Here is a 27,642-nt window from a genome sequence, read left to right on the forward strand (position 1 = left end):
ATCTGCTCTTTTCCTGCTGATCAGCACGGGCCTACAGTCATCCACACCTCTATCTTGTTTTGTCCTCATAACACAGCTAACAGATGTAGGGAAGTATAGGACATTCAACCAGATGTTGCTCCAGGGCACTGTAGTGTTTTTGCAGTCACCTCAGAAGAGTAAATAAGCTCTCACATTTATTCTAAATGAGAAAATTAAACTCTAATGTGGCTTTGACCTTATTTGTAGTCACAGAATTGTCCTTATTAAGTCTTGAGTTGGCAATAAGCAATCTAGACTGACTCTAAAGCAAAGTCAAAGAGTTTCAGTCATGACACACTGCTCAATTACTATTTATGTGTTAACAAAAGTCCTATTTACACTTCTCACAACAACACGGAGCAACTCTGACATTCTATTGAAGTGGTATCAGGGCACTGACAGGTAAAACTAAAATCCAAGTTGTATTTAATCTTAAGTGTTCTGGACCTGCAACTCCTTCAAATGTATCTTAATTTGGAATAACTGCCATTTTAGACTGATTTGCTCATTTTTAGGAGTGTAATTAAACAAATTATAACTCCTCTGCACACAAAAAGTGACCAATGACAGTCAGTATTTCTTAGAGCTGTTGTCCAATTGTCAGTGTCTACAACTTATAGGCTTGTACAAACATTTGGCTTAACATCTACAGGTGTATCCAACATTGTAAATTCCTGCAGCCATAAGGGATCCAAATCTTATTTTTGATTGCTAATACAAGATTCCAATCTGATTTTTTTGAATCACACCAGTTGCATGTAATCTGAATTTTTACAGTCGGATTTTGGCCAAGTTCCTTTGTCTTCCTTAGTCAGATATATGGTGGATCTTCTGCAATGGGGAAAGTGACGCCACTTCTGCTGGCTTGTCATTGCACTCAGTTGAAGTTAGGGAAAAGTGACATTTGAGGTAATGAGAGCAGCGATAATGAGGTGCTAGAACTTCTAAGTATATCATACCCACCAAGTTTGCTTTCTTAAACACTGTGCTGCATTTTTGTAGTTGATCCTTTGTGCCCCATGGTCATATCAGGACCATGACCAGTTCAATTGGAGATCTGATACAGAACAGGAAATTTTTCATGAATACCCAGACAAAGAAATCCTAGCCAAGCAATAAATCTATTCATCCATCCATTTTCTTCCGATCATCCAGGGTAGGGGAGCGCTGGTGGTAGGCTAAGCAGGTCGACTCAGAGAAGAGGGATGTAAACCACCTGTTTTATCAGGATACAATATCAATTTTTATGACAATGATATGATATTTTCCAATATCACAAAAGCTGCCACACTACAATTTCAATTCAGTTTGATTTATCAGACGATTTTATGCACAACTTTCACATAGATACAGAAAAAAGTATTTTTGGCAGTTGAATTTATGAAAGTCTGTATTTTATTAAAAGATAAAAACAAAAAGATCAGAGATCTTTGTTTCACTACAGTAGGCTACATTTTTTTAATGTTGTAAATGTTGTCTGTTTACTTACAGTAGAGTATCCCTGATTACCTTTTAATTCGGAACATAATTATGGCCGTTTGAGTTGGAACGTTGATTTACAAACAGCAAACATTTAAGTACAAAATGTTTTATTTCCTTTCATGTACTCTGATCACTCTGGAGCAGGGATCATCAAGTCCATTTTCACAAGGGCCAGCCTTTTCTTGACTGAAGCTGTAGGGCTGGACATCGATTAATTGAAATAATATTTTTGTCTAATTAATAGATTATTTTAAAAACATTAATTCCTTCCAAAATTAATAGAAGTTTAAGACTTTAACAGTGAGATCAATCTCTATCGCCTATACTACAGCCAGCCACAAGATGGCGGTTGAGATATTTAAGCGGCATGCTTCTGGAGCCAATTTTGATGTCTATACTGAGCTTGATGCTAACATGCTGTGTCCTGAGAGGCAAAAAACACATGCAGGACCCAGATTTTCTGTGAAGATTCTCAGAGGAGGAAATTGCACTCTCAAAGAGCCTTATGTAGAAAGTTGATGTGAAAAACTGCATTTTTAATCAAGATAACAATAAAAGGTATGTGTTTACCATGCAGGATTATAAGCTGCTACATTGAAGGTTTTATTTAAACTTCAAGAAAAATAGCTAAATAATTGCATGCCATATTTTTGCCCTCTAAAGTTTTCTGGATTTAATAATCCTCTGGGGACTGTATGAGAAGCCCTGGGGGGCCTGATGTTGCCCCTGCGCCTCCAGTTGGTGATCACTGCTCTAGAGCAACATGTTATTTTTTCTGGTACCCTTAATAATCATGATCAAGTCTTTTGGCCTCTTTGTCCTCATTTTAGACATTTTGTTGAACTCATTTACAAACTAGACCTGCATAGTTATTTCTACTCTATTTAACCCTTCTTACTTAACATAGGAGCCTATTAAGACTGCAGATAGTTCATTTGTTTTTTTCTGCACTGAGATTTTAATGAGTATTAAATCTGTGGCATATGATGTTACAGTGATGACTTTGTTTTCCTTTGGTGCTACTTCAGCCATAAGGATGAGAGAGTATTTTTTGTATCTGTAAACGATCATGTAAGGCACTTGTATTAAAAAAAATGCAGATGTGGTCAGCCAAGTAAGGCGAGAGGCCGGTCCTGCAGTAGTCACTGTCCAAAATCTGCCCTCAAACCCAGAAGAGGAGTGGATTTCCTCTTCATGTCAGGTCCAAACTATTGGTAACTGTGGCTACCGGCAGCTTGTTGAGGACACACTGCTAGGCAGAATTTCAAAATAAAAGAGTAGCTTAAGGTGGCAGTGTAGATCAGTGTTTTGGCTTTCTATAGATCTGATTGAATAATTAATCAACCAATCAATGCATTGATGTACATCCATGGATCGTTGTATCCCTACCAGACATCCCTCTCCCTGGCACAATTTTCCACCTCCTTGTGGGGGATCCTGAGGTGTTTCCACGCCAGACGTGGTATGCTCTCCCTCCAGTTCTGGGTCAACTACAGGCTCCTCTCAGTTTGGCATGATCAGACCTCCAGAGGAATGCAACCAGAAGTCATCCTTGTCAAACGCCAGAATCACCTCAACTCGCTCCTTTTGATGCAAAGGAATCTCCCGCTGGATCTCTGAACTCTTCACCCTATCTCTGAGGCTGAGCACTACTCTCTTCTCACCAGGATAGTCCAACATGATGTCCACAATACTGATTTAGCACCTTTTTATCTGTCAATCCTTTGCTCCATTCTGCTCTCACTCATGAGGAAGATCCTGAGATGCTTGGATCCTTCACATAAGGCAGAGACCTCCCAAACCGGAGGAAACAATCCACTGTTTTCCAATAAATCCTTATCTAGAGTTTAGTCTGGTGGCCTCATTGTTGTCCTGTCTTTTATTTTTAGGGTCATAATTGGAGTGATAATGTTATTGTGATGTGGTGATTTTCCCTGGAGCTACAGTTTTAAATTTGGTCTCTGTAGAATTGTGTTGATCTTCTTTTGAGAAACATAGTTTTCATCTTTCACACTATCCTAAAAGCAATTATCACTTAATTTTCACACATTATAGTATCACTGCACACAGTCATGTTGTTTGTGCTCATTAATATGACCTCTAAATGCTCAGAGATATATTTTGGTCTTGCTGAAGCTTCCCCATTATACTTATTTACATTAAACTGCTAACTTAGAGATGCTTTAATCCTACTTGTCTGTTTTGCTGAGTATTTTTCTGCCTCATGAGACAGTACAGCTGAATAATTGCATCTAATCATGACTAATTACTGGTCCTCCACCTCCTCATCCACTCCACCCATGGCCAAATAATTCTATAGGAAGCTCTCTAGAGGGAAGTGGCCTTTGCCAAACACTAACAGAGCAGAATATAAATGCAGCTGTCTCACACCCTCCTGCTCAGTGGATTTCTAATATAGATCAGGAGGTATCGAGCTATTTCTCTATTCAGCATAAAAAGTGAGTCTGTAAATGTGGGTTTTAAATATATCTAAGCTTGTTTTTAACAGGGAGTAAAACAACATATAGCAGAAAATCAAAGGTGCTAAATATACCGTACTGTGCAAAAGTTTTAGTCATGTTTTGGATGAAACTGAGGCTGAGGTAAGACGTGGATTTAGCCAGGGTATCATTAGGCTGCAGGGGGGATGGACACAACCCCTGTCAGGCTCTGGATGTCCTTGTATATGTCTAGGGGCATGGAGAAAAAATAATAAAATCCACACCTATAGGGGGAGTTGGGGGTGGATGTGGCAAGCAGGCATGGCTTAGGGTACCACCCAGCTGGGTAGTAGGGTTTACTATGAACTCCTGGCTGTAGATGACCCAAGGGCCTGAAAACCGCCATGGTGTATTACCAGGGGCCTTAAAGCCGGCACAAAAGAGAAGCCGTTGAGCTTGACCTTGGCTGCCAAGTGACATACATGTTAGTGGTGTAAAGATAATCCGATATGGACCTGTTAACCGATCTTGACGTCAGCAGTCCAAGTGAAAATCACTGGCGCTTATACCACTTCTACTGCTAGGTACCTTATACGGTGCAACTTCAAAAATATTGAAATATCCCTTTAACATGTTAAAGTTTATATTTTAAAAAGATAATTTGTTTCTTTATCATCATTGATCTTCATATTGGGATAGGAAATACATTTGTTTAACTCCCTGACAGTCAATTCAGGATCGAAAGGGTTAATCTGTTAGAAACCATTGCCTTGATTTTTTGATACATTTTGGAGATACACAGAAAAACAAGGAGTGTGCCCAACTTTAATTAAGTTCTTTTGCTGTGGCGGCCAGGTTATTTTGAAAGAATTTGCCTCAGTTGTGTTTTTTTTGTCTGAGTTTAGGCTTTTGTTTTTCTCCTCTCCAAACCCTCAAATTGTTTTCAGGCATTTAGTCCAGGTCCATCTTGCAGCTTTCTAAAACTGGCTTGTCATTTTCTTCCTCTCCCATTGATTTCCATTTTGGTGCTGTTAAAAGTGACTCATTATTTTTAATGACTTTGTCAATGGAGCAACAGAGATAAGCGTGGACGACTGTTGAGTGGCCGTACTGGATCAGGGCAGTTTTATCACTACTTCACTGCCTTAACCTGACACTTTGACATGGTTGTGTTTGTTAAATAAGCTTCCTGGCTGCAGTAAAATTCCACACAGGCTTCTTTGTAATAATCAGGGTCAGGAACTCGCCCCTTTGTGTCTCTATGATGGCACCTTTGCTCTCTGTGCTGGCCGTGTCTTGTCTGTTTGACAGGCTGTGATTGGCTCATCTTGCTCTGATATCTGTCAGAGACAACTGTGTGCTGCTGTCCAATCATCGGAGGGAGGCTGTTGTCATGGTGATGAAGAAAAACCTTTCCCCTCTGTTGTGTACTTTTCATGTTTACATTCCCATATGCTCTCCTGTGAAGGTCTCGCACTTCTTGTACCTTGATACGGCTCACCTATAGTGCAGCTATAAATATGAGATTTATGAAAGGACTCAGTCTCTTTTATTGAAAGTGAAGAATTTCTTTGTGTGTGGTAAGCTTTTCTAGTGCCTTTAAGAGCTGGAAGAAATTATTCTTTTCAATTGCAGTTCATTTATTATAGTTAAGTATTTAAGGTTGTGAGTGTTTTCAAAACTTGAATTCTTTTCAGTACTTTCCAATGCCATGTGCTTTATAATCATACAATCTCTATTAGAGCCCGGCCGATATGGGATTTTTGGGGCCAATGCCGATACGGGGGGCTTAAAAAAAAGCCGATATCTATCAGCCAATATTCGATATATTGGCTGATATATGAAATAAAAACATTGATATATACAGGATATATACTGTACATGAACACAAATGTGGACATGTGAATTAACAGTTGCATTTGTCTTTGTTTATTTCACAAAGATGCTTAGACGACATTAAAACGCTGTTTAATAGTCTTTTATTGTGGCTGTGGACCATGTTAGACAGGAAAAGGACATTGTTGTGGCAATTATGCACATAGAATATGTTTACAATGTGTTTCTTGATAACCTGAGGAAGGCCACAAGCCTAAAATAAAGTTGTTCTCTAAAGATCTACTATTAGTGAAACTTTCTGTCTCCACACTGGTAGAATATGTCACACGAAAGATAAGCACCGTATGAATGCTTTTGTGGTTTGTGCTTTTCAAAGTAAAAGCCCGGTTTAGCATTTCTATAGAGAAACTGTTCGCTTGTACAGAATGCTTTTATTTTGAATAGTTCCTGACAAACACCCTCTGTACACTGAATCAAGTCGCTTTTAACGGGGTTTATTGAGGTAAAACTTATGAAGAAGAACAGGGCTTTGAGAGCAGGGAGATGCGGCTGACATGCAGAAAACTTGGGCCCTGTGTGAAAGTCGCACCAGCACAACCCGGAGCTGACACACGCGGCACACGCAAGCAGCAAAACAAGCCGAGTGAGTCCGACTGCAGCAGGAACTGCTGTGTGAGGACTGGGCTGCCTGTGAGTGCTTAGGGACGAGGAGGGACCCACAGCAGCAGCTGCTGCTCACACAGAAGAGCAACAACGATATGTGCTTTCACGTCAGAGTCTCCAAAACTCTCCAGTAACACCAGAAAAAGTCGCTAGATTTGTCACTAGTCGCGTTTTTGAAAAAGAGTTGCTAGAGGGTCTGAAAACTCACTAAATATAGCGACAAAGTTGCTAAGTTGGCTACACTGAGTGGGGGAGAGCTGCTGCTGAACTCTGTGTTTGAGGGGGAGGGGCCAGGCTCAGGCTGAGTTCAGCATGGAGACACGCAGAGCGACAGGAGCAGAGACAAATTCCCCGTGCAGCAAAAAAAGTTAATATATCAACTACATATTGGCCGATGTTGATTAATCTGTGATACGCTATAATCAGCCTGATTGATCAGCCCACCGATAAATCGGTCGGGCTCTAATCTCTATTATCTAATTGGTCGATACAATCAATATGTATCAAAGCTTCAAACAAACAAAAATTAAAGCTCTTCAGTCTTATTTTTAACCCATAGCTGCCAGCCAAAGAGGTAAAGAGAGCTTATTGCCAACACAATGCAGGAGTTTCTCCTGCAAATTTTGGTAACTTACTACCCCATATTTTGAGCCCAGGGCGTGTATTTTGTTGCTGTAGTACAGGTTTTTGATGTAGTTTTACTTTTACTAGTGTCACATCAAAGTATAACAGATTAAGGCACAAGTTTGTTCTCCCGGCCACCTAACAAGGATTAAAAGTTGCTCTCCATCTTTCCAACTTGGCACTGCTGGTACCATATAAAGCTCTCTGTCAGGATGGATGGATCAAGTAGGATTTCTAAGGAGTGGCAGAGCCACAGGCTCATCCTCACTGCTTATTTTCATAGCAGCATAAACAATTCGCCACATTCTACAACAAATACGAGTGGATACGCATAGAACACAACAGATAGTATGCAAGGTTCAGGTGTGTGACATTTTTATTTTGTATTAAGGCTCAGTTGTGCTTTCTGTGTTGATGGCTGTATGATTGATCGGTGTGGAACAGGCTCTGCTCTTAGCTCCCCGAGTTCTTCAATCTGCTTTTTTTGACAATCCTCTGAAGGCTGAGCTCATCCCTGTTGCTTGTGCACTTTGATACAGCCTCTGAGAACAGCCTGACCTTTCAGCAGTGACCCTCTGTGGCTTACCCTCCCTGTGAAGAGTGTCAATGATAGTGCTCTGGACAAGAGTCAAGTCAGCAGTCTTCCCCATGATTGCAGTTGTGTGTACTGAACCAGATGGATAAATAAGGGCTCAGGAAACCTTTACAACTTGGACTAAGCCACAATAATCTAATATTTTGAGCAGTGTTAATTTTGGCAGCTATTTTTAATTTTAGTCTTAGTCTTTAGATGAAATTCCTTTTAGTTTTAGTCACATTTTAATCATGTCTACTCTTTTTAGTTTTAGTCTAGTTTTAGCCAACAAAACTCTAAATCTCTTACCATATCATGATAGTGTGTTCTGTGCACTCTGCTTAACCTGGGGTCCCTGCTTTCTACAGATGAGAGGCAGAATAGTTACAGATGCATTGTTTTTTGGCAGATTTACCCACAGTGGAGAAATATCACAGATTTTGAACGTCTGAAAAAAACTAAATTACATTTTAGAGTAGTTTTAGTCATCTTGATGAAAATTAACTGCACTTTTTTAGTCATCACAGGTCTATTTTTGTCAGTCTTAGCCTAGTTTTTGTCACGGAGAAAAGGCAGTCAACGAACATTTTTAGTCATAGTTTTAGTTGATGAAATTAACACTGATTTTGAGATACTGGATTTTTTATTTTTGAGTTGTAAGCTGTATTATTTTTATTATTAAAATAAAAATCTTGAATTATTTCACTTTGTATGAGATTAGGGTAGAATATATGTAAATTTAACTTTCTGAAGTAAACCACATGATTTTCTAATTTTTTGGGATGCAACTGTACATAACAAGCAATATCTTGTTGCTCCTTTAAAGTTAAAAAATGTAAGAGATTAAAGAGATTATCTTTTAAAAATGGCTGTCATCTCTTTAATAAATGTTTAGGCACTTTTCTGTACTAAAATGTTGTGTTTTGTTGATGACGTGGAGGCTTACTATTCTTAAAATACCTCAAGAAAGGTCTACAATAATTTTTTACTGTCATTGTTGTGTGCAAATGTTAGTTTCAATGCAGATTATTATGTAATAGTATTACTGCTTTACTTAAGTAGGGTTCGCACCCAAAACTCTAATAGAACATGCTTGTTTTGTCCTTTCTCTTTTTCTCATGTTTTCAATTGAATGAGACCCAAACTTTCCTTTTTAATTTGTCTTCTCAGTCGGGGAAAAGAAATTGGATCACAATTTCTCACTGAGGAGTTGAAGATGGGTCCTGAGGCCCAACCAGTGGAGAACATTGTGCTAATCAACTTTCTTTGTAGCAGAATGTTTCATAATATTCATACCTGATTCAAAAAGAGCTCGTTCTAAGGTTTGAATAAGAGTAACGCTTCCTTTTTTTGTGTGTTTTAGGGTCAACCTGTTGGTCAGTGTGATTTCAGCATCCGCCTGGTATGTATAGAAAAAGAGATCATTTCACCCCGCATGGAAAAGATGAAAACGGGACAGATCGACAAAACCAAGGAGCCCTTCAGTGTCCGAAATAAACCCTTCTTTGACATTCATGCATCACGTAAGGTGAGTAACACGAACACTTTTTTTTCTTTATTTCAAGCTACAGTACTTCTTTGAAATGTTGGAAAAAAGTTTCCTGCTTTCAGCACAAACATACAAAACTCAGAATGCCCCTAAAACTCTTAATCACTGTATAAACAAATGAAACTTGCACTCAGGTAATGCCCCAGTTTTCTTCTAAAAGTTGATTTCCAGGGCAGCAGCTTCTCAAGGCGTCTGAAAGGTAATACAGACCAGAATGAGGAGCAGGACACAGATACTGAGCAACAATAATGCCCTAATGTGTTACTGAAGGCACAACAGGCTCCCTCTTGGTGTCAGATCTGTGATAGGTACATCAGATGAGTCCTGGGCTCCTGACAAAGTGTGTGGTTGTTACATCTGCTAGTGTGGTAGGAAAAGACAGGCAGTCCTGGTGTTTTGACATGAGTACTAAGATTGGTTATGAAAGCTTGGTCTTTGTGAAGGGCAGCCTTTCAAGAGAGGAGAGCACCAGATCTCTATTCCTTTGCTGTGTTGATTCCATGCATTAACACAAATTATCGTTGGTTTTGGGGTATGGATACGATAATGCTGGGTGTGGGTGCCCATAAATGTGTATTCCATTGGCTTGGTGTATATAAAGTAGTTTACTAGCTTCAAGAGGAAGGAAAGTAAAAGGCTAAGATTTATATCTCAAAAGTTAATCAAATTTTTATAAAGTGCTGATCTGAAAGGGTTAAAGGCATGTTAATGACAGAATGAGGGAGAAAAGCTGTTAAAGAGGTGCTATTAGCCCCTTAGCCTGTGCTGAATTTAATGCTATTATTGTTCTTGCCAGTAGCAAATAAACTATACAGTAATAATGAGGGCCACAGAAATGATTTATTGCTGTTAATTGCACAAGAGGGCGGCAAAGTAAGGCCCAGTTGCAGGTCATCACTGAATGCATACTGTGGATGCACATACTAAGTTCAGACTCCAAAAGATACTGGAAGGTCCACCGAAGATTTCCACTGGCTCTCTCTTGCCCTTTAATGCTGCAACTCTTGACATTTTTCAGATGTCAGGACAATCAGACCCTGATGTTTTCAAGAACTTGCCTTTCACACATAAACCTGGCAGTGTGAAATTTTCTGTGTCAGACACACTCTCAACTCTTAACACTCAGTTTGTGCTGGGTGAGGGGTTTGTGGATGGGTAGTAAATGCAGAGGGAGGAGTCATGTGTTGTGACTGTTTCTAGGGTCATATCAAATTACCTATAAGGCACATGTACGGCACTTTTCTCCATGAGACATATACAACAGTGGAAAACAATAAAATGATAAGCAAGACGAGCAGTAAATTGTGGCCCCCGTCCACCAATGCAATATCTTGCACAGGCATCACGTCTCCACAAAATCAGTGCATTTAAGGGTTTTTGGCACTTATTATCCTAAGCGCAAAAACACTCTCTAAGCTACAGTTGAAACAAAGCCATGCTTGTTATTGCCCTTTATTCCTCATGAACTACTCAAAATCGAGAGAGTTGGACTTCTGATTTAAACTTTGTCCACATTGGCAGAAGAGAAACTAATCCAACTCATTTATCTGAAGGTAAGTCTTCCAGGTCTAGAGGTAGCTCATCCCAGACAAAATTCTTTTATATTGTTGCTATATTTTCTCTGTGAATTGTCCTTAAGAAAATACAGTGCCATTTAAACAGGCCTAACAGTCTTTGCCAAGGGCCACTGGAGTGCCATGGGACAACTTTGGTAACCCAGCAACAGTAGGCACCAATGAGAAATGCTCTGAAGCTTCGGTGGTGGGCACTGCTAGTGTGAAAACACAGTTAGTGGACACAGGCCCTTGAGAAGCAAAACTGTTAGATATGAATGACATTGCAGCTGCACGCCAATTTGCCATGAATTTCCTGAAACATTACCAGCTGTGTTTTAGCATCAGTTCACCCTGAATTAGCATAGATACCAGGAAAAACTGGACTGATTTTTACCTAGCCCTTTTATACAACAAGAACTTAGGCAGAAAGCCAGGAACTCTATTTGGTATATACTTTTTTTAGGAAGTAGCTGGGCATAAATTGTGTTTTTTACACTACAGTTTGAACAATTACGACTTAGGAAAATTTCTTAAAGCTGTGATTTTGACGACACACACCATGTCACTCTGTCAGCATTAAAATGAAGGAAAATCTTTCACGAATTTTCAATGTTCACGCTGTCATCATTACAACCCTGTAGAAAAATGACAAGAAAGCAAAGGGTCTAACGTAACCTCTGGATATTTTTCTTTGGAGCATCCCAACCCTACCCCACTTGTGTCTAAAATCACCAAAAACACCCCACCCCCAACAACGTACCCAAAAATTTTTACTTTCATATATACAAAATACCCGGCAGTATAGTCACTCCAATATGCTGCGCACTGTGTGCCTTTTTTAAAAAGCTGGTCTTGGTCTTTCTACTGTTGAGGGTGTAATATATGCAAATATATAATAATACCATTATTGCTATTTTTGTCCTCCTTGTATTCAGTTATTAGTATGCTTTTTCTTTTACATTATGCAATATATTGTTGATTGCTTATGCCCTCTACACGGCATATCAGGCTCATATCATACCTGCTGACACAAAGACCATGTGACGAATTTGACAACTGCTTTCAACCATAGTTGAATACATTTCTATTTGTGGCACTAGCTCATAAACTCAGCTGTACTTGGATTTGGTGCCTAGCACTTCCTTTTCCATTTAATACTTTGATTGTACCTCCTCAGAGAAGGCAAAGTTGTCATGAAGGCTGCATGAAACTGCTGCAGTGCCCAGCACAACATCATGAAGAGGAAGTCAAGGTGACGGTTTATTATATCTATTTTCTACACTACTTATCTCCTTGAGTGTCTTGGGGGGCTGGAGTCTTTTATACTTTAGAAAAGGAAGGAGAGTTTGGAAATTTAAAAACTGTCTGAAGTTGACAACCAAACAGGGTTGATTCCCAAGACCTTTCTGCCCATGATGCTCCTATACTGTCTGACCAATCAGTGATCGGCAGTTTGTTGACGTCAAATTTTAGTCTCATCTGAGCTCACCGGGATCCTTGCCAGCGGTGATAACTGCTATGACGTCTGATACAAATCAGCAAAGAAACACATGAAACTCTGCCAAGGCAGAAGACAGTTTTTTAGTTTTTTATTCACCAGTGTTGAATGTTTGTGAAGCAGATCAAACCTCTCACAACCCCAGAATCAATCTTGGGTTTTCTTCACTGTGTGGCATTGATCGGTCAATTGAGTGCCTTCAGCCTCATCCTTGACGCTCTCCCACTGGTGTTGAGCTGAGAGCATGTCTGCAAGCATTTTTGTGAAATGATGAGAGTAGAGAATTAGGGCATTACTTTTCACTGCTGACATGATTTCATAGATTTTGTTGAATTTTTTTCAACTTCTGGCTTTGCTGTAAAGTCTGCTCCTTAATACCAAAAATAAATGACATTAATGAAGTCACATTTTCTTCAGAGATGATCTTATTTAGCATTTTTCTTTGTAGTTGTCACATAATAAATAAATAATGACACCTCAGGTTGGAGTTTTGTGCCGCTCACAGGCGGAGGACAGGAGAGCTTTTATCCTCTGTTCAGCTTTTAAGTCTCCCTCAAAGACCTGCACTCATGCCCCTAATATCATGTCTGTGGGAGGTCAGAGTGCGATTAATTTGATGTTTTTCTCGCGCTGAGATCAGTCGGAAATCTCAGCGCATTCAGAGATGATCAAAGCAGACAGAGGGGTGAAGTTTCAGACACCTCTCCTTGTGTTGTGGCCACATTTATTTCCGTCAACACTCATGTCTTTGGTGTTTTTGCCCCTTTTAAAATTCTCTGCATGAACTGTGCTGTTACTTCTGCTCAAGCCCTGCGCTGTCTGTTTCACTGAGGATCTTTATGAGCAACCAACCTTTGTGGATGGAGATATTCAAGAAATGAAGTCACTGGTACTGTGTCTGCTTTCTGACTGCTCTATTGTGTTGTGCAGAGGACATCTGCTCCCCATACAGTCATATCTCTGTTGTGTGGGACTTGAAAAAGGGGAAACTGGACTCTGTCTCATTAATTCATCGCTGCACAACCCTCCACTTCATGGCATATCGACCCAAAATTCCTTTTCAGGGTATTTTCAGTCACAGCCTGGAGTTGTATGATGCTTTTGTCTGCTGCTGCTTAGCTCCTGTTTTTCGTCTCAGATTCATGCCACCATTTCCCACCACTTGGGAGCATTTATCCTCTGTGCTTCCTCCTCTTGTCCAATTATCTAACAAAGACCCCTTATGTATTACACAAGTTTTACACTGGAACAGATAGATAATGTATTTGGGGAATTTCCCTATTGTGTAGGCTGAGCAGACTCAGTGGACAGAATATATTCTGTTTCAAAAGTAATTCTCTTTGGGGGGCTCTTACAGCACAACTGGTGCTGCATGTTCTACAGTTAAATACTTGTTGCAGAGTGCAGAAGTCCTAGTGGTCAGGTCACACCCCATGTTCGGAAGTTCTAGGTGGGCAATGTTTGAATCCATCCTGTGGCTCCTTCCCCACATTATTCCCCACATCTACCCTAAGCAGTGACAGATTAGGGTAGATAATCTTTAAAAAAACACATGCTGCATTTATAGTTTTCAACCTAGGTTGCATATTACTTGTATTAACTTTAAGAGGTTCTTTTTTTTTTTTTTTTTTTAAAGAAAACCTTCTACAAGAGCTGGGTCAAATTGTAAAAGATTTCTTAATATCTACTTTAACATTTTTAAACTGGATGCAGGGATCACGTGTATAGCTGCAGATGACACTAACAAAAACGGCCATGTTTGAGCTGTTATGACTATGCCAAGCATTTAAAGTGCGAAAGTAAAATCATTCTTAAGCTACTTTTACATCCTGAAAGTAGTGAAATATTCAGGCAATAAAGTAAAAAAAAAACACATGGAGAAATGGCAGCGGGAAGGAATAAAAAGCCTCCATCTAAAGCCTGGACGAGCGGTGTCACTCAATGTTCATGTATAGTCTGTTTTCACAAAGCGGCCCTGTTTGGTTCAGTACATTTTTGCCACGGTTTAGCACATTAAGCTCTTATCTTGCCTGTATCCCATCAGTACTGTCAGTAATGATGGCCATTTCAGAATGAAAGATACATTTATGGCCACGACTGCCATAAATTTGTCTTTCATTTGTTGTTTTGTTGTTTCTCTTGTTTCTTTCCTGTTTCCGCTTTTCTCCCACCCTACCCTCCTTACTAGCATTTTCTAGCCCCAGCATGGCTTGGGCAGAGGACTGTAAAGATGGGTCTGGTCTGCTTGACAGTCCTGCCCCTTAAAGGAAGGTTTTTGTCACCACTGTAATGGGGCTTAAAACTGCTGGTGCTGTGCTCATGGTCTAGATTGACTGATTGATTTCCTCAGCTGATGTCTGTCCAGTCTTGCTTGTTGTGACAGGAAATCCGTCTCTTTTAAGAGATCCTGATCATTTGGCTCAGCTCATTCAAGCTGGTTTTGCTCCCGAACATTTTTTAACAGTTTTGCTTTTTTTTTAATGTAGATTGAATAACAACAAAGGATGGAGGAAAGGAAACTGGCACTCAAACAGGAGCTTGCTACTGTGGCTTACATTATGTCCAGGTTCATCCGTGAACTGCTCAATATTACTCGGTCACCCACTACAATGTTCATTTGGTTGATAGTACAGGATGGTTTTTAAAAGCAATTTTGTGGTAAGACAGTGATTTTTTTTACATGTCAAAGGGGCTCAGCTAGCTTTTTAGCTCAGTGCTAGACTCCTCTAGACTTTTGCCTCCCTTCACCTGGCTGGACAGCGTTAGGTGCTAGAACGTTTGCAGGACTGATTAAGTTGCGATAATGATCACCTCCACGCCATGTAAATCAGTTAAACTGTGGAAAAAAATACTTTTTTGTAAAGTGTAGGGATCATACTCAAAGTACATAGAAGTGTTTTGATGATAATTGCAGTGTACAGGTCCATATAGAGCTGTGAAGTACTAACTTTCCTCCATTCCCATTCATTCCTAATGGCTGTCCCCAACTTCCTGACCCGCCAATGGACATTCAGGATCACCTGCTTGCAAACAACCTTTAACTCCACCTCAGCATAAGACCAGAGGATTAGCTGGTTTGTCATTTTAAAAGCCATTCTCGGCTAAATTCCAGACTATCTTTCCTCTCTTTTAATAGTGAAGCACAGAATTTCGTACTGAGTTGGGAAAAAAGCCTTTTGGTTTTCTGCACCGTTTGCTTGAAACAATCTGCAGACTTAATTCAAGTTGCTAAACTTGGTGACTCTGGATGTTTGAAATCCCTTGTGAAAACTCTTTAATCCAGACTTTCTGACAACAGCCGTTTTAGATGATGTTTTTTTGAACTTATTGTCTATCATAAACTGAGCCAGTATGAGTGCATTTGATTTTAGCCTACTGTGTATTGCTGAAATTCTTGGTCAGGTTTCCCTTTCAAAAGAAATCTCTGATCCCAGTTGAACTAGCCTGGTAAAAAAAGGTTGAATAAAAATACCCAATCACAAAACTTGATACTTTAAGAACCTGATCAAACCCGGGATATTTAAGTCCACATGAATTCACTCATTACAAATCTAAGTCACATTTTTTCAGCTCTTGAAAACAAATTATTCAAAGTAATTTACTCCATTTTGATGACATTTGGAGGTCATAACATTTTTTTGAAGCGACTTGTGGCAGTATCTGAGCTTAATAAAGTTCCTATCTAGTAGGGCTTAAATTACCAAAGGAAATTAAATGGTATTAATTAGCATTTGCCCTTTGCAGAGTATCTAACATCTCTCCCTCATTTATCATATCTCCAAAAGAATCCGGCCGACCTGAATTACATTTCCCTTACAAGTCTGCTATCTCGTGTTGACCACCAGCCATCAGCTGGCACCCTCCCCTGAGTCCACACAGCAATGAGTGGGGGGAAAAGAAAGACTTCAGGTGGAGGGATGAGTTTCTCACCTGAGAGCAGATCTCATCTTCAAATACCTTCTCTGTCTTAGATTGAGTTTGAACAGAGAACTGAAAAGTTGTTATCTGAATACTTCTACAAGATTGCACTCTCAAAGCTCATCACAGAGAGAAAGGTAAGATAAAGGTTAAGTGTATGAACTGAATACAAAATAAGAAGAAATGACTCTTTGAGAATGTTGATAGTGATGTCAAATAGTTTTGTGCAATCACAGTCTCTGGTGTGTCTTTAAGCACCTTTTTGTTCGATGGGTTGTTGTGTGTTTCCCTGAGAGCTACTTCATTTTTCCAAAGTCTATTATCTTTTAAGTGCTGATTTTTGTTTTGACTCCTGCCTATGTGAGCGATACAACCAAATCACAGAGAAAAAATGTCAGTTTCAGACATTTTTCATCTTTTTTTTGTTTGTTTGTTTGTTTGTTTTTTTGCCACCTGATATCCAGACATCATTACAGCAAATCATGTAAGAAGGCAAACATGTTTAATGGCCAGGCTGTTGCTATGTTTATCCCTTTGTCATACTTTTTTAACAGCTTTATTCTTGTGTTATGCTGTTTGATGTTCAGGTCAAAGCCAAGCATAGAAACAGTGGGACATGTGCATTATGCCTTGGCTGGTTTGGAGTAGTCAGGTGTAAAAGGACCACCAACCAGTTACTGAAAGATTCAAGTTAGTATGATAGTAACTATTTAGTACAACCAACATACGTACATATATTTTAATAGTCCAGTTTTAGCCCAACTGACCCAAAACATCTTATTCTAACATCATGAAAATGTACTGACTGAGACTACGTTCATGTTTTAAACAGTCGATGACTAAGATATCATTGAGGTGTTTAACATTTAACTAGAGCCAGACTACACACAGAGACTCATCCTCATTAAAACATATGAAGCTCGTATTTAACACGCTATATAAATGTTATCCACAAAAAGCCGCTTTTCTGATGCTATTCAACAGACAGTGTTCTCATCATACATTTTTTCTCAACAGTTGCCGGATCTAATGGGTGTTACCTTCACATCACTTTTGTGCCCCTGGGGATTGCTCATCTGTTTCATATTTCATAGAAGTCATCCAAGTATACCACAAAGTAAAAAAAAAAAAAAAGTTTTGTAGAAGGTACCCACTCTTATGTAAGCCTGCTAGTTATGAGAAAAATATCCAATATGCCATGGCATTAGTAGAATAATATGAAGCAATAAATGAATAAATAAACAAGAATTAGAATACACGTTACCGACAATTAGCAGTTTTTTGGTCTTTGGCTTATCTGCATGTTTTAAGTTGTGTATAAACAGTGCAATTTCTAGTCAATTCAGACATAAATTTTGAGCCAACTTTCTTGGAAGTCAGGCAGACTTCCAGCCTGATCTTGCATGCAGTGCTCAGGGTCATGGTGGCTGACCATGGCCCAATCAGTTGCTTGGGACAGGTCAATGGATTTCTGGCATGTTTGATATTATGGTCAGACGACTGCACACGCTCAAAAGTGGGAGTGGAACCACAGGCAGATTCCCCTAACTTTGGGACAGTTTTTGAGAGGCATGCAGACCTCTTCGGTGGGCAATTTGGGCTCACATGTTGCAGACCTCTACAATGAGGCAGTGATGCAGGAAGTGATGTATTAACCCTTGTTGGGTTTTTCCTTAGTGTGTGGTGTGTTGTTTTAGATTTTTTCCCCCTAACCCAAACCTTTAGAGTTTGGGTGTCTAACCCTAACACTCTTAAGGTTTTCCTTTAGCTTTATCATGAAAGATATGAACTAGCAGGAAAAATCGCTAGCCTCCAACTTGCAGAAATGAAGTGTTGTTCTAAAACGAGTAGGTCCTTTTTTCCTTTGTTGTTATGAAATACACCTCAGAATTAAGGTTTGATCTCGAATTAAAGTTGTGTTTTCGTCTTTGGTGTCACATGTTCAGTGATAAAATATAAATGTGTAATGCGACAAGTCATGCAGTTTTTTTCTGGGAAACCTATAGTTTTGATAATTACTAATAACAATTTCAGTTATGCTCATATATCAGCCATAGGTCAAATGATTGTAAAGTTGGCTGATTTTACAATAGCCAGAATAAAAACAGTTAAGGAGCTGAAAGAATCGTCTTATTGCCATGTTGAGTCAAAAGATCCAGATCACTAACAATAGCTGGAATTCCCATCAGTGTAGTTGACAATATATTTATTGCTATTAAGCTGCTAGTTGTGTTTGCTGGTGATGACTTTATTTTTCTCTATTTTTCTTGGTATTTCTGCTGTTAGATTCATCTGTATAGACTACAATGACCATATAATTTCTTATCATTTATCCAGATTTTATTTCTATTGTCTACTAGGATTGTTCAATTAGCCAGCGTTAGCTCAAATTCAGTCTATGCAGAATAGTGTGGAGTATCTTTTTCTGTCTGTCTTTTTCGTTAACCGTTTTGGGCCATGCCTAAAATAATCTGCTGTATTGACCTATAAACCTACAGCATCTAATTTGGTCTAATTATTAGCAGAATTGTGGGGATCCTAAGACTGTGGATTTCTCACAGAAGCTCCTACTCACTTCATGAAATACTCTGCAATAAAAAAATCATCAGCTGGTTCCTCTGGCCATGGTAATACACCCATCCTTCGTGATTCGGTTCAAGAGAAAGCTGCACTCTATCACCTGCATCCTCTCTCTCTCTCTCTCTCTGTTTCTCTCTCTCCCGCTGCACCCACTCAAAGAAGGAGACATGTCAGCTGTTGTATAAGGCCTTATGCTGCTTGGATGAACACACATTGTGGACCTGATGACTAATGTTTGTTTACCTCTGGTGCTTTGAAATTTTTGAGTTTTCTTCAAAGCCTCCAATACATTATGCAACATTTGATGATGCGCGTCTTTACAGTACGGGTTGCGTTCACCAAAGAGAGAGAAGAGTGAGCAGGTGAATATGTTTCAGTGTCTGATGATGTGGCTCAGTTTGTTTGTTCTTCTCTGCTCTACTCTGCTCTGCTCTACTCATGCCATCAGTTCTATTAGATGTGCTTAAGGAAAGGAACAAACATCCTGGAGGTCAGGTCAACTGATGTGTTTAGATGCTCTTTGGACTGTTTTGTTTATTCTGCTTTCCACCACCTACTCCTCCTTATGTTTGCTTTGACCCACAGGGATATCATGACACCCCTGGCCTCCATCGCTCTCAACAATAAGTCTGAGATAACAAGCACAGCTGCTGACATAACAATGAAAATACACTGCACATAATACCTCCACAAAGCTTGTTTGCAAAGGCTTTGTTTATTTTTGATCATTTCTTTGCTGCCTATGGAGCATCCTGGGTCCATGTCTAAGCTGTCAATACTGCCAATGCCTCTGTACTTAATCTCTTACTTAACGTTACCTTCATCTAAATTTATTAATCCTCTTTTAGGCTGGGTATCTTTTAAAATTAACACTATCTGCTTAATACTTATGTCAAGCTTGATGTTTTTTATGCTAACTTCTCTGCTACTCCACAAAATGAATATTCTCTGAATAAGGTTTTCAGACCTTCTCAGTGAGCTCCACAGCTTAGCTACTAACCAGTGGGGTCTTATTTCTCTTGAAAACTTCGGTAATTATGAGGACACATCATGCTGTCGTTTTTCTCTTTTATTTGAAAAGTGGATCTTAGCAGCTATGCTAATTAGCCTCTACTTTAAAGGTCAACGAACATTTGTTGTTAACTAGAATGCTCATAAAGTTTTTGCTGTTGGCTAGGTGTACGGTCTTGTCAGGATGATAAGTGATTAAAGCAAGAGATTCCTGGAAATGAGCAAACATGATACAGCAAGTATGTTTTTTTTCTCTCAGTGAGGACATCCTGACGAGTTTGATGGTATGGATGTTTGCACACGTTGTCACATCACAAAAGACGAGGGGCAGGATAGGATTTCTGCATCAAGAAGCACTATCAAAAGGCAAAAGTTTTGTGCTATAGTGATGTTTGAACCCTTACTCATAGACACTTATTTTTTTCCCTGTTGAAACTAGACATTTTGCCATTTTAATTCAGCTATCTATGCCTTTGAATTCCTTATTGAAACTTTTCCTTTGAGCCTGGAACTTGGGTATTTACAGCTTAAATCCACTTAAATAAATCCGTTATTGCCGCTATTGTCATTTTGGATTTTTTGCTGCTAGCAGCTAATGCTAAACTACCGTATTCTGTCCTTGAATGTATTGTGACAAGCTGCAACAACCAATGGCAGGCTGTTCCGTTGTCATATCATGCTTGTCAAACTGCACATTAATAGCTGTGCAAATCTTGGCAGAGATGGCCTGAATAGCTCATAATGGAGAGAAAGAGAGATAGAGAGCCTGTGATGTGGCCCTCTGTGTCACTGCAGACAGCAACTGCTTTGAATAATGACTAAAATTTCCAAAAGAGCAAGACTTTTTTTTTTGTAAAAATGTGAATATTTTGAAGGATTTTTTTCACAGAATGATTATTTTTTTCACTTTTTGGTCCCCAAGAGATGGGAAAAAGAGCATGTGCCAAGAAACACCCTGTAGTTATAAATCATGCTTTTTGATAGGGGGTTTTCTCTTGAAAGTATGGATTCGGGCACAGTTTAGGCACAGATATAATTTTAAAGTAATGATTCAGCAGCAGTATCAGTAAAGACCCAAACAATACCCAATGCTAGTGATTGGTAGGCTAATAAGATAATGTTTTGAGATAGTTGTGATGCACTGGTAAATTATAATACTGCATTTCAGAAACTTTTACATTCAAGCAAATGGAACAACAGTTTTTTGTACCCCTTTTTTTCCTTTTTTACCCTTTTTCCTGTCTACGTTTTTAGGGATCTACGAGACATTGATCATTTCCCATATAACACAAAGTAGTCACACTTGAATTGTAGTTGACTTAAAAAGACAAGACAGTCTGGATGAGAGACATGTTTTTAGGTTGTCCATCCATTTATTGTACGCCCATATGTCCTTCTAAGCCATTGTTGTGAATGTGATATCTAAAAAATTCTTCAAACTTTGCACAATTATCCTCTCAGAGTCGAGGTTAAACTGGTTACATATTGTAGCTTGTAGTTCAAAGTTCTCTGTCTCTGGGTTGTTTTAATTCTGGACTAATTCTGCCAAAGTTACTACCTGTATGTACAATCCATCTCCTGGCTGGTGTGTAGATGTTTCCACATCCTGACTACATTAAGTAGGCAAATGTATTCCTAGACACCAAAGCCACTGTTCTTTACTGTCTGACACCCAGCTGACCCTGGAGCTCTCCAGCTGATTACAGAGACGCTCTCTTCCTCTACTGTAGCTCAAGTGTCACGGATGCAGCAGCATTGAAGGGCTTCCTCCTGGTTGTTGTTCCCTCTTCACACTTACTGTCTCTGCTGTCGCTGTGAGTGTGTCTGAGTGTGTGGGCTGTGCTCACCACCGCTGTGCATTGGTCTTTGAATTATCTTGGCTCTCCTGCAGACAGGTGGCTGATGTGTCTTACCAGCAGGGCTTACCTTCAGTACAGACCTGCACTGGCTGAGGTTCTGTTTCTTCTAAACGTGGGAGTAGAGCAGATGAACAGATGTGGAAAGAGCAGCATTTGGATAAAGTGCCTGTTACTACAGAGTTTTCCATGAAGTCATATCTTAGAGTTAGCTATTTAGTGTCCTGTTTTTTATGGTGATTATGATTTTAGTGCTTGAGTACTGAAACTACTGTAAACTCCCACCTCTGATGTACTTAGGCTTCTGAATTCCTGCGTGGCACTGTGATAGGAAGCCACCTGTGCAACAAGTCCAGTCGTGAAATTTCCTTGCTCCTAAATATTCCACAGTCAACTGTCAGTGGTATTATGACAAAGTGGAAGCGATTGGGAATGACAGCAACTAGGTCACGTAAAATGACGGCAGGGGGGTCAGCGGATGCTGAGGTGCATTGTGCGCAGAGGTCACCAACTTTCTGCAGAGTCAATCGCTACAGACCTCCAAACTTCATGTGGCCTTCAGATTAGCTCAAGAACAGTGCGTAGAGAGGAAAGCTTTATGGAATGGGGGTTTCCATGGCCAAGCAGCTGCATCCAAGCCACATGTTACCAAGTGCAATGCAAAGCATCAGATGCAGTGGTGTAAAGCACGCCGCCACTAGACTCTAGAGCAGTGGAGACGCCGTCTCTGGAGTGACGAATTGTGCTTCTCCGTCTGGTAATCTGATGGATGAGTCTGGGTTTGGTGGTTGCCAGGAGAACGGTACTTGTTTGATTGCTTTGTGCCAAGTGTAAAGTTTGGGGGGGGTATGGTGTGGGGTTGAGCTGGGCTTGGCCCCTTAGTTCCAGTGAAAGGAACTCTGACTGCTTCAGCATACCAAGAGATTTTGGACACTTCCATACTCCCAACTTTGTGGGAACAGTTTGGGGATGACCCCTTCCTGTTCCAACATGACTGTGCACCAGTGCACAAGGCAAGGTCCATAAAGACATGGATGAGAAAGCTTGATGTGGATGAACTTGACTGCACAGAATCCTGACCTCAACCCGATAGAACACCTTTGGGATGAATTAGAGCGGAGACTGAGAGCCAGGCCTTCTCGTCCAACATCAGTGTGTGACCTCACAAAGGTACTTCTGGAAGAATGGTCAAAAATCCCCATAAACACACTCCTAAACCTTGTGGAAAGCCATCCCAGAAGAGTTGAAGCTGTTATAGCAGCAAAGGACAGACCGAGGTGATATTAAACCCTATTGATTAAGAATGGTATGTCACTGAAGTTCATACGTGAGTCAAGGCATTAACGTAATGTAAAGATAATTTAAAGTTTCAATGCCTCTTTTTTTTTCTTCTTTCCTTTTAACGTCAGTATTGCTAGTCATTTGATTGAGCTGAAACCATTAACTTAGCATTTAGAAGTGTTTTACTGGGTTGCTAGGGAGTCCATCAGCTTGTTCTTATTACCACACAACGAATCGAGGGACGTGTTGGTCCATAAAGGTTGCATCTGTAGCTCTTTTGTTGGCCAGGAAAAGGAGGATGAATTTATTGGCTACATTGAAGGAGCCCTCAAATTTAAACAGCCTTCAACACAGCAGTGTAGTCTTTAAATGCACCCCCTGAAGGATGCATCTCCTGAATTGGGCCACAGCTGTTGTCTTTAGTCTCTACAGTAGTCTCTAAATGTTTGGTTTCCTTTACAGCTAAAATGATTTTTTTTTTAATAGATTCATCATTTAGAGGAAGTTAACAAGCAACTATTGTAAAAACTAGAAGAAATTAGGAGCACTAATTCATAGGTACTAGCTTCTCAGATGTCTTTTTTGATAATTTTTCCATATTCTTTAAACATGGAGTTTTATGTGGCTGTCATAGTGGCCCAGAAGTTTCTCATTATAGTCCTTTCATCACAATACCCCTTACACACATCACTGAACCAATTAACACCCAGTTTCTCTTACTGTGCCTTTCTTTATCAAATACCTTGAACTTCAAACTTTGTTAAAAACATACTGAGGAATATTTGAAGGTCTGTTGAAAATGTCCTTTAGTGCCTCTTCTTCATATTCCCTCTCTTGGGGTTTGATTTTTGTTCCTGTTTTTTCTTTCAGGAGGGCTTCACATCTTTGTTCTGTGGTTTCTTACAAGTAAAAAAATGTAAGTCTCACCAGGCACATAAATTGTTTGTGATTCTTGCTCGTTAGAAAAGGATTGAACAGACAAGAATAATCATGAAACTTCCTTAAAGGTTAACAAAAACATAGAAGTTAGCTTTTGCAGTCCCTGTATGTCTCAGCTGGAGTTGTGATTTTTATTTTGTGTGCAATAACCCTTTTTTTTTTTCTAATTTCATGGTAGGGCATGCAAGTCCAAATAACACCTGTCTGGTGCGTTACAAGTTGTTTTTAATGCAGAAATTTAATTTCATGCTCTGCCCTGATATTTCTCATCATTCTTGCCTCTTGCCATGCCTTATTGGTTTAAACCTCAAAGTGTCATCTTCTACCTGTCAACTCAAATGAATGTGCAAAATTTAATCAAGATTTTCATAAAACATCCATCATGTATCCATGATGAGATAAGATGTTCAAAGATGTTTAACTTCTCCTGACTGGGTTACCTCATTTGACTCCTGGCAGGCCGGCGGTTTAGCAGCCCCGTCTGCACACTCTGAAGTGGGATTTGGTTTAATCGGACGACTGCACACTAGCTTCAGAGGCACATTCACTTTAGGCTTGAAACGGGCCTCCAGCATCAGCCCTGTGGTCTGACTGGAATATCAATCCATCCTCTACACCTTTGATTCAGCCCTGGCGCCTTCACCTGCTCAGAGCGATGAGGATGAGCAGACAGGAGGAAGAGCGAAGAGGGGTTCAGGAAGAAAAAGGGAATAATAGGAGGCCAGGAGTGCTGAGGAAAGTGGTACTGCAGTCTTTAGAAATTTAGTTTTAAGCTTCCTCTTCTGTACGACAAAAAATGCAGAAATATTAGACATAACATGCAGATCATATTTCACCTGACAGTGTTTTTTTATAAGCTTTTGCTTAAGTGTAGGATTTCTGACTTCAAATAATGTGTGATCAATTTAGATACAGACAAAGGATATGAATATATTTTTGCTGTAAAAATGTGAAGTTTTAATGGGGCTCTAATGTACATTAGTACACCCACAAGCTTTTTATGTGTGTTCAGCAGCTATGGTCATTAGATTACCAGGCTTGCAAGTGATGTTCATATGTTACTTTACTCCTTTGATACAACCGCTGCAGTAACTTTTCTGTTCATCACCTTTGATTTTTAAGTTACACCCTTCTTTTGTGTTCTCTTGAGCATTCAAAATCTTTTGTTTAATCAATATTTAGTTTTCTTTTAGTCATTGTTCTAGTTATATTTGTTAGAGAAGAGCCTGCAGGAAGACCTTCCTGTTGTAACGTAAAGGGCCACAGCTTTTAAACTCTGGAGGAATGTCTTTGTTAGTTTTAGACTCTGTCTCTGCACTTTGTAGAACTGCCTTTATTTTTGTTACTAGACTTGAGTTCAGTATTTTTGTATTAAAAACTACTTAAAGTGTTGACAAAAAGGCCCCCAAAAGGCCCTAAAGTTTGCGAAAGGGTTGTGGATTTGCACTACTTACCTGTGCTTGTATTTTCACAAAAGGAAACCCTTTTATTTTTGGAAAAATGTTAAGTTATTTTAAAAACCATTATTGTAAAAACTTTACATTTTTTATGCTACATAATATTTGTATGTTTTGAGTTGGGAAATACACACCTCAAAACTGTCATTATTCTCTGCATTTTCTTTATTAACCAAGAAAGTACACTCATGGTACCACCCATGTATGTATTATACAGTTATCACAATCACAAATTGCATTTTTTTCCCCTGAAATTGCAGAACTAGTTTGGATGATTACTGCAAAATTCTCAGGATTTTACCATATATAATCACTGCCTCCTAAAAGTGGTGGACAGTAATACAGTATTAATGCCATCACTGGTATTGCATCTGCCACAAAATGCATGGTTATCCTGCACAAACTTGGAAAAATTAATGCTTTGGAATCCCAGCCAACCATCTGTGATGGTGAGTAAATAGAAGTTGTGCAATCAAGGGTATTGTGACAGCCAACAGCTCGGAGCCCCATCTTCTGCATGTTTGGCTCCGACACTGAAAGAGCGGAGCCAGACAGACCTCCTTGTGTCAGTGTGGATGTCAGTGTTTACAGTGAAAGTTAGTTGTGGCACAGATATGTATAAATAACAGCAGCATGTAGTGAGTGTTCTCACTTTGAAGAGCGTCACTGTTGTTGAGTCTTGGGCTTTATTACAGGATATGTTTGAATTGAAACAGCCTCTCTCAAGCCCAATGCAGCAGCAATTTTGTGTCTCCGTAGCAACATGGCTTAAACAACAGCTTAAAGGTGTTCAAAGCTTGTTAGCTTGTTTTAAGTTCACGATCATCCAACAAAGTGGATTGTGTCTCTGATTGTGGTCAAAGAAGCGGCTGTAAATACTGTACCTCCATACACTTGTCTATAATAGAAGCTCTTTTAAAGCTCACTTAATTCAATAACTGACTTGTTATGTGCAGCAAGTTCTCCTGAATAAAATTCCCCAGATGTTATGTTGTTTGAATGCTTTTATTATGAAAGAGTTATATCAGGAAACAGGTTTTTTCATTAGCAGCTTAGAAAATCAGAAGAAGGAACAAAATTAAAACCACAGATTAAGTTACAAACGAGAGCTGAACACACCAAGACTCTTATGCACAGATATGGATTAAATATCATATTACAGGCTTGTTTTAGGGGGCAAGGGGTTCATAGTACGTGATAAAGCCTTTTATTAAAAAAAATCCTGATTTAAACTTAAGTCATATTGCCAAACGCTACCCCCTCATCAGTCAGTTTTTTATAGCTTTTCTGTATAGAAATAGAGGTAGAAACATTTATCTTTTGATGATTACTGTCCATTTTTCAGTTCTTTTATCTGAGTCTGTTGTCTGTTCTTCTACATGACAATCTCTTGCAGCTGTATTTTCCAACTAGCCAAAGAATAAGTGGATTCTTCAGTTTTGTTGTGATATATTTTCACATATTTATAACTGTTATGGTTATAACACTCATTATTTTCTCATATTAATCAGTAGCAGTAAGAAAAGTATGCTTCTTTAGTAAACATTTACTCCCTCTTTGTTTTCTGTCACCTTGGGATAAGCCCCGTGAAGTAACCTAAGCACCCTAAGTAGAAGTAAGTGAACAACCTGTTCTGCATTCAGCTCAGTCCTTGTCAATTTGCATTCTAGTTGAGTGACTGTTGTAAAGCCTCTCTAAGGTGTAATTCAGATCTGCACCAGAAAATGGTCATTCAAAGTCAAGGGCAGAAGCATAATTTTTACACTTGGGATGCTTTGATGCAGCAAATCATAAAACTACAAAACAGCATAAAACGCAAACAGGAATCCAGTAAAATAGCCTTAAAAGTTTAAGATAAATGCGAGAAAACATGGTGTACAAATCCCTTCGAGCTGTTGCCTGAAGGTTTTGATCAATTTTTAATATTTGTAGTTTTGTTTGTGCTTCACTCTAGATTAAGCTTTGCAGTTGAGTCAACTTTGTTTTTCTGTTTGTTGTATGGAAACCTGTGTTTATTCAATATAAAAAGGTGAAATTCACCACCTGCTTCACGAAATGATATAAGAAAGCAGACAGATTTGATTGTTTTGCTATACTGCCTACAGAGATCGGAGATGTTTCTATTTCTGTTTTGTCTTTTATTGCTTTTTTTTTGGCAGTAAGTGACCTGTGGGGTTTCCACGAAGCAGAATTTGAAGGTATTGTGGAAACTTCACTTTGCTCAAAGTCAGCTCACCATGGTGGATCATCATGGTAAACTGCTCTGATGAAGTAATGTCTAGGAATAGTGATATTCCAGCCCACTGACCAATCAGATCCTTGTATGACTTTGCAAATAAAATATATTTGTTGTAAT

General features: G+C 39.3%; 1 protein-coding gene across 1 annotated transcript in view; it reads left to right on the forward strand.

The window, feature by feature from the left end:
* Positions 1 to 27,642, forward strand: part of rngtt (RNA guanylyltransferase and 5'-phosphatase) — a 161,358-nt gene that overhangs the window by 61,499 nt on the left and 72,217 nt on the right. The window contains exon 11 of the mRNA XM_041804477.1: positions 9,005 to 9,169. Coding sequence (XP_041660411.1) covers positions 9,005 to 9,169 — 165 coding nt within the window. The remainder of the gene's footprint in view (positions 1 to 9,004; positions 9,170 to 27,642) is intronic.

Source organism: Cheilinus undulatus, linkage group 14, assembly GCF_018320785.1.
Source record: "Cheilinus undulatus linkage group 14, ASM1832078v1, whole genome shotgun sequence".
Lineage (NCBI taxonomy): Eukaryota > Metazoa > Chordata > Actinopteri > Labriformes > Labridae > Cheilinus > Cheilinus undulatus.